General features: G+C 47.5%; 1 protein-coding gene across 4 annotated transcripts in view; it reads right to left on the bottom strand.

Moving 5' to 3' along the window:
• Nucleotides 1–12,599, bottom strand: part of CSNK1G1 (casein kinase 1 gamma 1) — an 89,765-nt gene that overhangs the window by 65,697 nt on the left and 11,469 nt on the right. For all 4 annotated transcript variants that reach the window (XM_017731103.1, XM_008631254.2, XM_017731104.1 and 1 more), the window contains exon 2: nt 385–800. In XM_017731103.1, coding sequence (XP_017586592.1) covers nt 385–562 — 178 coding nt within the window. In that variant the 5' untranslated portion in view covers nt 563–800. The remainder of the gene's footprint in view (nt 1–384; nt 801–12,599) is intronic.

Raw genomic sequence — 12,599 nt, 5'->3', positions numbered from 1 at the left:
GGAAAGAGTCTCACCCATCCCTTTAAATGGGCGTTCTAGCTTATAAACAAAAAATTGAGAGCAAGATTTAGAAATTCACAGTTAAGAAGGTTTTTTTTCACCTCAGGCAAGACATTCAGCGCTGTGAACAGTCTTCATTTGTTGGGATTGTTCAAAATTTGCATCTTTGGCCTCTCCAGTGTATTCCCTTTGACTTTATGCAAATCAAAATCATGCTAAGAGTTACATCTTCTGAGTCAGAAGCTTCGGGTAAGGCAGCTCGACACTTGGGAAACAAGACAAGCGCACGTGTTTCTCGAGCCGGGGTAAATTTTTATGTATTTATATTCCAGTGGTGAAACGCTAATTTGCATAAGGCAGGCCACTAAAACGCTTACTTCTTACCTAGTCTGAGTTCTCCAAAGTTCCCACACCCAATCTTCTTGCCCACTCTGAAGTTGGGTCCCACCATGAGAACGCCGGAAGACGCCGACGAGCTCGGCCGAGAACCGTGCCCACTCCTTCCCCGCATTCCTTTCGTCGTCCGCTGCCTTTCATCCTTATCCCTATTAGGATGGTCCATGAGCTTAGTGAAAAACCTCTGCCAGCAAGCTGGCAGAAAGGACTTGGAGTACACACTCTTCTCCTTAGAACAGAAATTTATATCCAAAAGTATCTGTGTTGGAGTTCAAGAGAGTCATGGAAACTCATGGAGTTCTTTTGGCACCAGATCCAGTTTCCTAATGCATCTTGACAATGTACCAAAGGGTCGACTCTGTTCTTGAGAATTCAGTAAAGGCAGGCTGCTTTTGGTTTCTTACCTGGGGAAAAGAGGAGATATATGAAATAAAGATCATTATTTTAAAATACCAGGTGAGGAAGGTACAACAGGGCCAATGTCCAGAACTTTCCTGGCCTCAAGGAATTTAACAGCTATATGAAAACTTTTATCATTTTCTTAACAATTTTCTGATAAAAAGCCCTGATGTCATGAAGAAATGTTAAGTGCTGCCCATCCACTGTTGCTACTTGTCCCATTTTTGGAAGTGTCTCAGATCAGGTTGGACGGGGCTTGGAGCAACCTGGGATAGTGGAAAGTGTCCCTGCCCATGGCAGTGGGTGGATCCAGCTGAGCTTTAAGGTCTCTTCCAACCCAAACCAGTCTGTAATGGTTCCACTGGAGCTATCAGGACTGACACCACATGCAGTAACCGAAGCCATTCCGACTACCCCAGCGTGTCAGGTGGACACTGCAAGGAAACCCCACCTTTTAGTCCCTGTGAAGTGTAGGTTTGGTTTCTCCTCACTTCACACATTAATAAAGCACTACACAAATGCCAGACAAAAAATACAAAGGGGCCAATGAAAGGTGCCAAGAGAAGAAAATTTTGTAGCACTTAAATAAAATTCTCCATTCTTTTACCTCTTTTCAAGTTGATCTACATTATCCCGAACAACCTAAGTTGGAAGGGACCCTCAAGGATCACTGAAGTCCAACTCCAAATCGACCTCAGATATATTTGCTAATTCAAACTGCTGTCCTACAGAGATGACCAAAATGAGGAGCCAAAACACGATTAATTATTTTTTAAAAGCTGATAACTCAGTCAAAAAGGGACAAAACATAGATGCTTTTCAACCCTTGCAGGCCAAGTGGTTCTTCCGTGCTCAAGAACAAGACCAAGGGTGACTCGCAGGAGCTGCAAGGATCCAGAAGGTCCTGCCCCACAAGCACAGCCCAGAGGTACCATCATGGTGGTTGAGCTTCCCCTCACTTCCCAAGAAATCAGCATGATAAAGGGAAAGGTTGCAGGATGTCTTGTCTGCACAGGTGCTGCATCCGGAGATGGTATCAGGCACTCTCGGGGTGCAGCTCTGAGGCAAGAATTAGAATGAACACCCCTGGAACTACCCCCCACATCCCAGGATATAAAGGTACTGGATTGTAGCCCTACAGGAACACTGCTGCATTCAGATTTTCCAGATGTGAATGGAACAGTTCCTGAATAATTTTACCAACAAGGTTTGTGTCCTCTAAAGCAATCCCACAAGTGCTCAATGAGACCACCCAACCAAGAGTCCTGTGGAAGGACACCCAGAAACACAACCACGTAAATGAGAGCTCAGAAGTTACTCGGGCAACTGGCTCAGTTCTCCTGCAGCAATACCTCTGTAGAGGGCTTAGCAAGAGATCCTTGTGTTCATTTTGCCATGAAATCATTAAGGTTGGAAAAGGCCTCCAAGATGACCGAGTCCAACCATTAACCCGGCACTGGCCCAGTCAGTGATGATCCTCTGGTCCACCAGATGAAGCTATGCTACCTACTTCCAGTTATTCAAAAATAAAAGACAAGGATTATTACCCATCCACACAGAACAGAAGCATGAGCCCTCCTGAAATCTGACTGCTTTCCCTGGCCTCCAGCTGTGGAACACCTCTATTTCTGGAGACTTTTGGTTTGACCTAAGGCACCTGGATAGAAGGCAGAAGTCACCATGCTGGATCCAGAAAATGCAGGGAACTACCAGCTGGAAATTCCAGGTTTTGAGTTTTTATAGAATCCCAGAATCGTTTGGTTGGAAGGCACCTTAAAGCCCATCTCATCTCATTCCTCCCCCTGCCATGGGCAGGGACACCTTCCACTAGCCCAGGCTGCTCCAAGCCCCGTCCAACCTGGCCTTGGGCACTGCCAGGGATCCAGGGGCCGCCACAGCTTCTCTGGCAAATCTGTGCCAGGGCCTCACCACCCTCACAGAGAAGAATTTCTCCCTAATATCCAATCTAAACATACCCTTTCAGCTTAAAGCCCCCTTGACCTATCACTTCTTGCTCTTGCAACAAGTCCCTCTTCAGCCTTCCTGTAGGTCCCCTTTAGGTACTGGAATTCTCCTTGTCACTTGGGACTGTTGTGGATCCCTGCAGAAAACGTCACACAGCATGTCTGCAGCATATCCAGGAGGTCTGACAACCACTGGGTCACCTGAGAACCTCAGGTGTCTCAGCCACACCACCGGTTTGACCATAAACCCAAGTGACAAGCTCCCAGCATGCTCCCCAGCAATGTGTGAAACACCATTTGCCATTCAGCACCTCTGGCCTAGACAAAAGAGCTGGAGATGTTCATGTACAAGAAATTGTTTAGCATCACCAAGCTTTACTCATCCCTCAATTTAACTCCAGATTTAATACTCAGAACTGAATATGGATAAGCAGGAAGCATCCGTTACCGGTGAACCGGCGGAACTGGTTTCTCATCACAGACATCTCCACACACTCTCAGCTGCTGTGCTTGGCACAGACACAGCACAGTTGTGTTTGCCCTGTGAAACCAGTCTGCAGGAGCAGTGATGAGGCTCTATCAGATATCAGAAAATCACCTTGACTGGACCCCACCCCAGGCTGTCCCGGGAGGAGAGACTGGCTTCAAAACAAACAACATGAAAAAGAACCATCAGTGAAACTACAGAGTTTTACTGCTGAACTCAAACCAAAAGTGAGAATGAATTCTAGTAATTGGTGGATTTACTCACACTAGTATTTCTGATAAAATTCTGGAAAGATAAAACTGAAGCATGGGAAGTTTTGGTCTATCTGCCTATTTGGTCTATCTCTGCTATGGCGAGAGAAGTAGCCACAGAACATTCCAGCCAAGTGTTGTTTTATTTCTAGTTAAAGCCATCATCTTCCATGTAATAAAACACATGGGTCTGGCACTTGGGGACATGGCTTAGTGATGGGCTTGGCAGTGCTGGGAAAATGGTTGGACTCAGTGATCTCAGAGGGCTTTTCCCACCTAAATGATTCCATGATGCTGGGGTGTTCCTAGGGTTGGATCACTATGAAAGATAAGCAGGACACAGGAATTCTATGAGTAAAAAACCAGTAACACTTTGAAAAACACACTAGATCCCATCAAGACCAGAGAAGAATTTTTTCCCCCTGGAGACCAAAGTCATTATTTTAATCAAGGCTGAATAATTTAAGACCAAGAACTACCTACAACCTCAGAAATGGAAACAGAAAGAAATCTCCAGCAAGAGCACAAACCCTGCCCAGTTTATACCTTGCTCAGCACTTCTCAGATGGGACAAGCAACTCCATTATCCTCAGGCAAATTAAGCACGAGTCCCACCACACATTTTCTGGCTCGCAAAATAAGATGTTAACGGTTCTGAGCTCCTACGCCTCCATCCTTCCCCCGCTCCCCATCTGGATCAGGTCTCCCCAGGGAGAAGGAGGGAAAGGTCACGCCTGACAGTCTGCAAACACTAAGCATCCCCTCTCAGCTGAAAGCCTCCTGCAAACAGGAATTCGGAGCAGCGAAGGATGAGTGAAGGGTGCCTCTGGGAAGCTCTTTATCACGGCTAAGCCGAGGAGCAGAGCCCAGCTGCCAGCACACCGGCTCACACAGAGATCTTACGCCGTCATTACCACCTATTAAAAACACGAGTCGTAAATACAGCATCAAATATGGCCTTTGAGGGCCAGCACAGCACTCAGCTTTGGAGGGGAAGCGGCAGAAGAATGAAGACCAGACTGTCAGTCACATTAATACTTAAAGGCTGCTCAGAACACCAGGATGACTTCCTGCCACGATTCAAACTTTTTTATGATGATTCCTTCCTACCTTTCCACCCACTCAGCAAGATTGCTCCTCAAAGTTACTTCCATTTGAACAGGGCCGCATGAAGATATTTCCCTAATGGTGAATCAGCCCAATTCCAGGATTGATTTCACTACAATACAGTTGGAGACACAGGAACAGTTACTTAATGAAAGACACAGGCTTGAAAGGAAATTACTTGCAGCACAGTTAGCTATGTAAAAACCAGCAGCACTGTATCCTACACGCTTCTAAACACTTAGACCCAAATCTATGTCACAACCTCTCCTCCATCAATAAACCTGCAGCACTACAGCTAGAAACCAGCTTCCAGATGGTGTTAAATCATGGAATGGTCTAGGTTGGAAGGGACCTTAAAGCTCATCTTGTCCCACCCCCTGCCATGGGCAGGGACACCTTCCACTATCCCAGGTTGCTCCAAGCCTGGTCCAGCCTGGCCTTGGACACTTCCAGGCAGCCCTGGAAGGCAGCTGCTGTTTGTGTTGATATCCATAATCCAGTGTAAAGGAGTGTTTAATGCATGGCACAGAGACACTGCTCACAGCCACAGAGTTTTTCAGGGGAGCCCTTCAGACACAGGAAAGGACATTGCAAATGAGAGGTTGGTGTAAAGAAGCCAAAGCCATCCTTGTTCCCCCTTTTCAAAAGAAAAGATCACTTCCCTTGGACTCAAAACTTCTTTGGCCTCCTTGAGTTACTCTGGAGACCCTTCCATGATAGGAACAAGTTTTGTCAAAGTCTTGGTTTGTGGCACTATTTCAGAAATCTGTCCAAACTGAAATAGCCAATGAAGCGCCCTGCTTCAAATCGAAGCAAGCAGGCCTGGTCCAGGTCTGCGTGTGGTTTTGATCCCTGAAGGAGTCACTACATGCCAGAAATAAAACTGCAAATGCCCGGTGAATGAAGTAACACCCAAAAAAGCAGGAATTCAGCCCCATAATTCCTTTAAAATTATTTTAAGAAGAGGCCCTCAAGAATACCCCATTTTGTGTTGGGATGGGTGAGCTCACCCCGCTCTCTACAGACACAGGACCACAATTCCTCAAAGCAGCTCCAAGATCATTGCTTTAGGACAAGGCACATGCCTTCCCACTGGGTTTTCCAACATCCACCCCACGTGCCTGTGTAATATGTCTGGTAAGTCTCCTGATCTGGAGAGCGCTTTCCAGACAAGATCTGCTACTTCCTACATGACTTCAAAGACTAGAAAATCCTCCAGGGCTCTCAACTGACATGTTATAAACACACAGATATGAGCTCACCAGCTTCCACCCTCACACTGTGTAAAATGTAGAGCCTTCAGCAGCAGGAAACTTCACTGGCTTTGCCACAGACTGGGACAAAGGGCTCACCCTCTGAAAAGGGAGAGCAGCCAGGCTGCGGGTAAGGAGGAACAATGTGAAACCAGGACATACACGATGTGTTTGCTCACGTTTTCAGCATCTGCCAACTCATTTCATGAGCTTACACCCCTAAATTTAGAGGATCAAGCTGGCTTTGTATGCTCTGCCTCATTGTGTGCATTAACAGCTTCCAAGGTGACAGGGCTCTGCCTTTATTAAAGCGCAATTAGCAAAGCCTTCGTTTACAGCCCTGCTCTCTTCTGCATGGACACGCATCTCCACTGGCTTCATGTCCTTTCAAGCCTTCTCATCCCACTGCCTTTATCTCCCCACCTTCATGGCTCTGCATTTCTTATCCTGCTTCTGTCCTTCCAACTGGACACAACAAAATTTTCTTCTTCTGCAGCCATCTGGTTACTTACTCCTGGCAGAGTCACTGTTCTAATAACGAGAGAATAAGCAAGTTTTGAGATTTGCCCTGCTCCTGAGACAAATGAACAGATTACCAAATATCCTATCTTAGAATCACAGAATCCTTAAGGTTGGAAAAGCTCTCTAAGGTCATCGAGTCCAGCCATTAACCGAGCACTGTCCGAGCATTAACCATGTCCCCAAGTGCCACATCTACGCATCTTTTGAACACGTCCAGGGATAGCGACTCCACCATGGCACTGGGCAGCCTGTTCTAATCCTTGACTACCTTTTCTATGAAGAACTTTTCCCCAGTATCAAAACTAACCCTCTCCTGGCACAGCTTGAGGCCATTTCCTCTCATCCTGTCCTTTGTGCCCTCGGAGCAGAGCCCGACCCCCCCGGCTGCCCCCTCCTGTCAGGGACTTGTGCAGAGCCACAAGGTCCCCCCTGAGCCTCCTTTGCTCCAGGCTGAGCCCCTTTCCCAGCTCCCTCAGCTGCCCCTGCTGCTCCAGCCCCTTCCCCAGCTCGGTTCCCTTCCTTGGACACCCTCCAGCCCCTCAATGTTTTTCTTGCTTTGAGGGGTCCAAAACTGACCCTGGGATTCCAGGTGTGACCTCAGCAGCACCCAGTACAGGGGGACAATCCTTACCCTGGTCCTGCTGGTCCCACTATTGCTGACACAAGCCAGAACACTGCTGGTTTTTTGGCCACCTGGGCACACCTGGGCTCATGTTGACCAGCACCCCCAGGTCCTTTCTGACCAGGCAGCCTCCCAGACACTCAACTCCAAGCCTGGAGTGTTCCACGGGCTTGTTGTGACTCAAGTGCGGGACCTGGCACTCAGCCCTATTGATCCCTCACACGGCTGGCCCTGTCCCATGGATCCAGCCTGTCCAGATCCCTCTGCAGAGCCTCCTGCCCTCCAGCAGATCCACACTCTTGGCATTACCTGGAAGAGGGCCCTGCTCTGGTGCTTGGCTATTACCCAAGCCAAGGAACGGAGGATGATGGAAGGTCAAATGCTTTCCCCACTCAGACATGACAAATACCCTTTTTGGGATTTTTTTTTTGCCTTTTGTTTCCCACTCAAGAGCTTTCTGGTTACTTCAAGGATCTTCCACTGGATGTATTCCAACTCTCCCCCTGTACCCCAGCAGCACCTCCACACAGAGATCAGCATTTACCTGTGCTTCCCCAACCAGCACTACGGTGACCTGGTTTCAGTGTCCTCAATGTTGTGCAAAACAACAGAAAAACTGAAAAAGTAGGTCAAAATTCTCTGTTGCAATTTACAGCTGGGAACAGCAGTGACAAAGCTGGCTGCCAACTACAGCAAGCAGGTGCACATCATGTCGGATGCCCCTCACTTGGGAGATTCTTCCCAACCTTGGAGGCTGCAGAGGCCTTTTAAACATTGTGAATTGCTTCCCTTGAAACATTTGACCCAACAATTTAATCTTCACCTTGTGCAGTTAGTTTTGTTCAGTGCTTCACAGGCAGAAAATAAGGAGGCACACAAACAGTATTTAAGTCTAAATTGCTGGGAAGGGAGAAGGATGGACAACTGTGGATCACTACACTCATTCATTACTCATGAATGCCCAGGATTGTCAAGTTTGCATCCTCCAATTAGAGTTTTTACAGACAGGGATGAACCCAAACGAACTCGTGGCTTTTTCCATCTGAGGGGAAGTGAACTTCCAAGAGCTCTTTTCCTTGAAGACCTTGTGAACATGCTAAAACACATTATTTGTATAATCCCCAACTAAATACATTGGCAAGTTACTTTTCCAAGTGATTGCCGTTGATCATTTCACTGGGAGTGATCCAAGCACCCATTCTCTAAGTTCATTCCTGAACTTTGCTCCCAATCCCCTTGATGGAAGCTCAGCACAAAAGCCAGGAATGTTAGGAAGGGAAAATCTAATTTAGTTGGTAATTTAGTTCTTCCACACAAGCAGAGTCAAAACAAAGCATAGAGCATTTTCCAGGGAAGTGGTTTGTGTGATGTGAGATCAATTCATCGACTTCTCTCCCTCAACTGAGTCCCAGCCAAACGTGTGCCAGCAGCCATGGATGCACATTCCTATAGATGTAAAAAGGACTAGAGACCATAATCTGTCAGTAAAGGAGGGTTAGTACAGTTTATGAAGAGGTGGATTATGCTGGAACAGCTAAAGGAACAGTTGAATGATGGAATAAAATTTTAAAAATCCCCTCATGAAACCCGAGCTCTACATATTTTTGGATTTTTTTTTTTAGGCTGGGCAGAGAAAAAGCTGAAGCACAACTGCCAGCTCAGCTCCCCTGTATCTTCTGGGGCTTGAGCAGACGTCAGACTCACACCCTTCTGCAGAAATCCCATCCGAGTGCCAAAGCCTGGCTGTGAGCGGCACATCCCTGTGATCCGTGCAGGTGCTGAGCCCACACAGCCCACCAGCCCCAGGGCTGCATTCCCTGCACCCTGCAGGTCCTGCATCCTGCAGCCCCTGCCTGGAGGGGACCCTCCCACCGACAGCACTTCTGGGATCTACCTCCTGACAGTACAGCAACTGAGCCCAGCTTTACGATCCAGTGTTTAGAATCACTAGGGGCAGAAAAGACCTCCAAGATCATCAAGTCCAACCTTTGAAAAGCTTCCCAAAGAGCCTGGTGCTCGGGATAGCATCTCTGCTCCCAAAACAGGCTGTGTAAGGCCATGTAAGATCAAGTTCCAGCAGAAATATGCATTTATGGGGATGCTACAGAGGAAATGAGGAAAAACCTGCCAGCAGCAAGAGGTCTATAACAGACCCTGCAGAAGTTCTTTTCTCTGATATCCAGGCATCATAAACCTGTAGTTTTATTTTTCCTCTTAAAATGCTGGGTTGTTTAACAGCAAAAAGACAGGCAGATGTTCCTGTACCATCCCCTTCCTTCCAGGCAATGGCTTTGAAGAAAAAACGGGCAAAGATGTCTTCTAGACAGCCATGTGCATCCATCATCAAGGAATAACCCACAGCACATGGATTCAGGTGCATCCATGGTGGCTGATGGATGTAGTTTGCAGTTAATGGTATCAAAGTCCTCGACAAGACCACCACAGGAGCTTAGGCTCTGGAGCAGCCTTGGATCACTGGCAGCAACGTCACTTTTACAGATCTCCAGCCTAATTTAACCCAGATGCGCCTCAATCATCTACAACTGTTTTATCTGCGCTCAGTCTGGCAAGGAAAAGCAGCCCAGAGGATGAACTGCAGACAGGCTCAGACAGTTTGAAAAGACTGGTGAACTTGGCAGCCAAACACAACTTCCCCCTGCCCCCAAAAACCCTGGTAGTATCCAAACCATGAAGTGCTTTTTTCTGCTTCAGAAAGGAATGCAAGTAACAAGTTCAGAGCCAAGGCAGCGTTCACAGTGTGTGTGGGGTGGGGAGAAGCCTCTCACCAGAAGAAAAGTCCTTGTGAAGTTGAGGAGATGGGTCAAAGGAAACTGAAGACAGCCTGATGGCAAGGGTGGGTAGAGCTATGCTAGTGGAACCCAGCTCGGGATAACAGGGAGCCCTGAGGTGCTGAGAAGCTTTTGGCCCTGTCCCAAGGTGAATCCAGCACCCAACAGGGATGTGTTCCCCTGTGGAAGGACATATTCCTATTGACAGCCATCCAGTACCCACAAAAAGTGTCATAACAGAAGAGCAGTGAGGTGGGATTCAGATGCAGGGTCTTTGTATCCCAACTTGAGAAAGCTGGGATACAAGACCGCAGGCTTGGCTTATGGTTACCTGATGGGAACAGGTTGTCCCCTCTCTGTCCCACCAGAGCACCTCCAAAAGCTGAGGACAAACAAGCAGAACTGTTTCTTTGTTGCCTCAGCTCAAAATGACACCAAACTTCTGCTTAGTCTCATATCCGCGCCTAAAATGAGCTTCAGACAGCACTGGTCAGATTCAGGATCAGGCTCCTGGTGCTCAGTGTTTGTACCTGATGGCTCAGGAGACAGGAAGACATCTGGACTCTCACAGCATTGAGATCTAAACATGATCTAAACGGCTCTCCCAGTGTCCAAGTGTCCACCACAGAGCAGCAAACCCTTGGAGAAAATTCCACTTCCATGCAACAGGAATGAAGTTATGAAAGTACACCAGAAGTAGGTGCCTTCAGAAAGGGGTTTTCATGCAAGTACCTAATTCAGTGAGAGGATTTAGCCACCGAGTGCCAAACGCACTGTGACCTGGGCATGGCTGAGCCTGACTCAGGTGTGTCCTGCAGGGATGAACAGCAGCCACCAGCCAAAGCTCGTGTGGCTGTAAGAGACCGTGCATCCACGTCCTTCTGTGATTCCGAGTACGACCCCACAGTAACTCAAGCAGCTGTTCTTCATCACCACACAGCCTCACACGCAGAGAGGATGAACAGGTAAGAAGGGAACATGCCCAAGAACAGCGGAGGTGGGTAAAAGTCTCAAGTACACTCTGTGCAGCTGAACTTTAAGACCTGGCCTGGCAGGTCAAGGCCAAATGCTCCACAGCAAACGGGCAAGAGGAGAACTCTGCCAAGTCTGCGCCACTCCATCCCACAGACTCTTGACTGTGCCCAACAGACTTCACTCGAGGCTGCTCATCACTAAAAACTCCATGTAAGAGCTGGGTAATAAACTGGAAACACGGTGATGTAAGAGATGGTGAGCTGGAACAGCAGCACTTCTTAAAAACACAGTTAGTAATGGTGATGCCAACAGGAGAGAGATGGAGTATGTTAAGGGAAAACACAAGAGAACCTGATAGTCCATGATTTAATGTACATGTTTTTTCCTTTTAATGCCTGAACTTCACCTTCTCCTTAAGTGAAGATACTGCCTTTTCCAGCAGTCATGGAGAGAGGATCAGACCACGCTGTCTCGTCATATAATGAGACATTTGGCAGGAATTCAACTGATATCACCTACATATTTTGTTTGCAACTAAGGCATGTCTCAAAGAGGAAACTATGTACCTGAGACCTACACAGGGAGAGAAATCTGCCCCAGCTTTTAATGGGCTGCTTTTCTGGAGGCAAATTGCTGTCAGACAGGGGTGACTGACCACTCACCTGCTTACAAGGGTTAGAGCACAAGGGAGCTGGAAAGGTAAGAACTACAACCCCTGAGTCCTGCTCATCTGGGCTTAAAAAAACCCCAGTGCTTCAGCCTAAGCAACCCAACAATGTTGCCAGCAACCAGATTGCCTGCCAGCTCTGTTTTGGGAGAGGAAGGTTTTTATTGGGATAGATCACATACATTAAAAACTGCTAGAGTTTGATATTTAAGGCACTGTTGTGCTCAACGCCTGAAACCTTCTGCAGCAATTTGTCTCCCCTTCCCAGTATGGGGTTACAAAAACTCCATGCTGTCAACACTGCAAAACCCACCTATCCCACAAGGCAGCATCCTCATGGCACATAAAGAGCCACCCTTTCCTTCCTCTCTGAGATGTAGGACTCCCTAAATCTCCCAGATCTCCCAACTGTGTGTCCTGACGAAGCAGTTCAGCTGTCAGAAGGACCTAGATTACTGAAAGGTGCCAGGAATTACATCCAGACCCAGCAAAATACCCTCTGGAGAAGCACAACCCCCTTGCAGGCGGGCCAGAGGATGTTTAGAGCCTGTCTCTTGCCTTTTAAATTTTCATTTATTGTATTTTTCTTTATTTATTTCTAAATGAAGCAAAGGTCACTCCATTTGCTGGCAGTTGAGCCGCCTCCTCCCCAGTGCAAGGTCCAGTCTTGGTTACTGGTCTAACTGTGCTGGTGGCTACACCCACACCATCAGCTCCATAAAAATCTGCACTTCCTCAGTAGGGCAATTAGGCACCATAATCCCAAGATACACAGTCAGACAGTTGCATTTGTTCACAGAAAGTAAATGTTTGTGCCGAGCTCCTTCCTCAATCTGGCAAGGAAGTGGCCCGTGGCACCCGCCCGCAGGGGGAAGCCAAGCAGGAGCCACCAACACTCCAAGAGCAGCCACATGGCTTTAAAAAATTGTAATACTTGAAGATCTGTGCTGTTGGTTGGTTTTATGGGTTTTTTCTTCCTCAATTTTGAAGTTGCCAGCTCCTCAAAAGTCTTCACACCTTGGATGGATATTTTAGCTTCCTCCAGCTGTATTAGGAAGCACCATCCCACATCTGTCATTTTTCTACCTGTGCTTTCACAGGTGCAGCTTCTTTGTGAAATGAGCCCAAGATGAGGTCCATGTGCTCCATCCAGGAGCATCCAGCATC

Source organism: Corvus brachyrhynchos, unplaced genomic scaffold (genome assembly GCF_000691975.1).
Source record: "Corvus brachyrhynchos isolate BGI_N302 unplaced genomic scaffold, ASM69197v1 scaffold164, whole genome shotgun sequence".
Taxonomy (NCBI): domain Eukaryota; kingdom Metazoa; phylum Chordata; class Aves; order Passeriformes; family Corvidae; genus Corvus; species Corvus brachyrhynchos.
The sequence above is the reverse complement of the archived record's forward strand: the minus strand, read 5'-3'. Positions and strand labels throughout refer to the sequence as shown.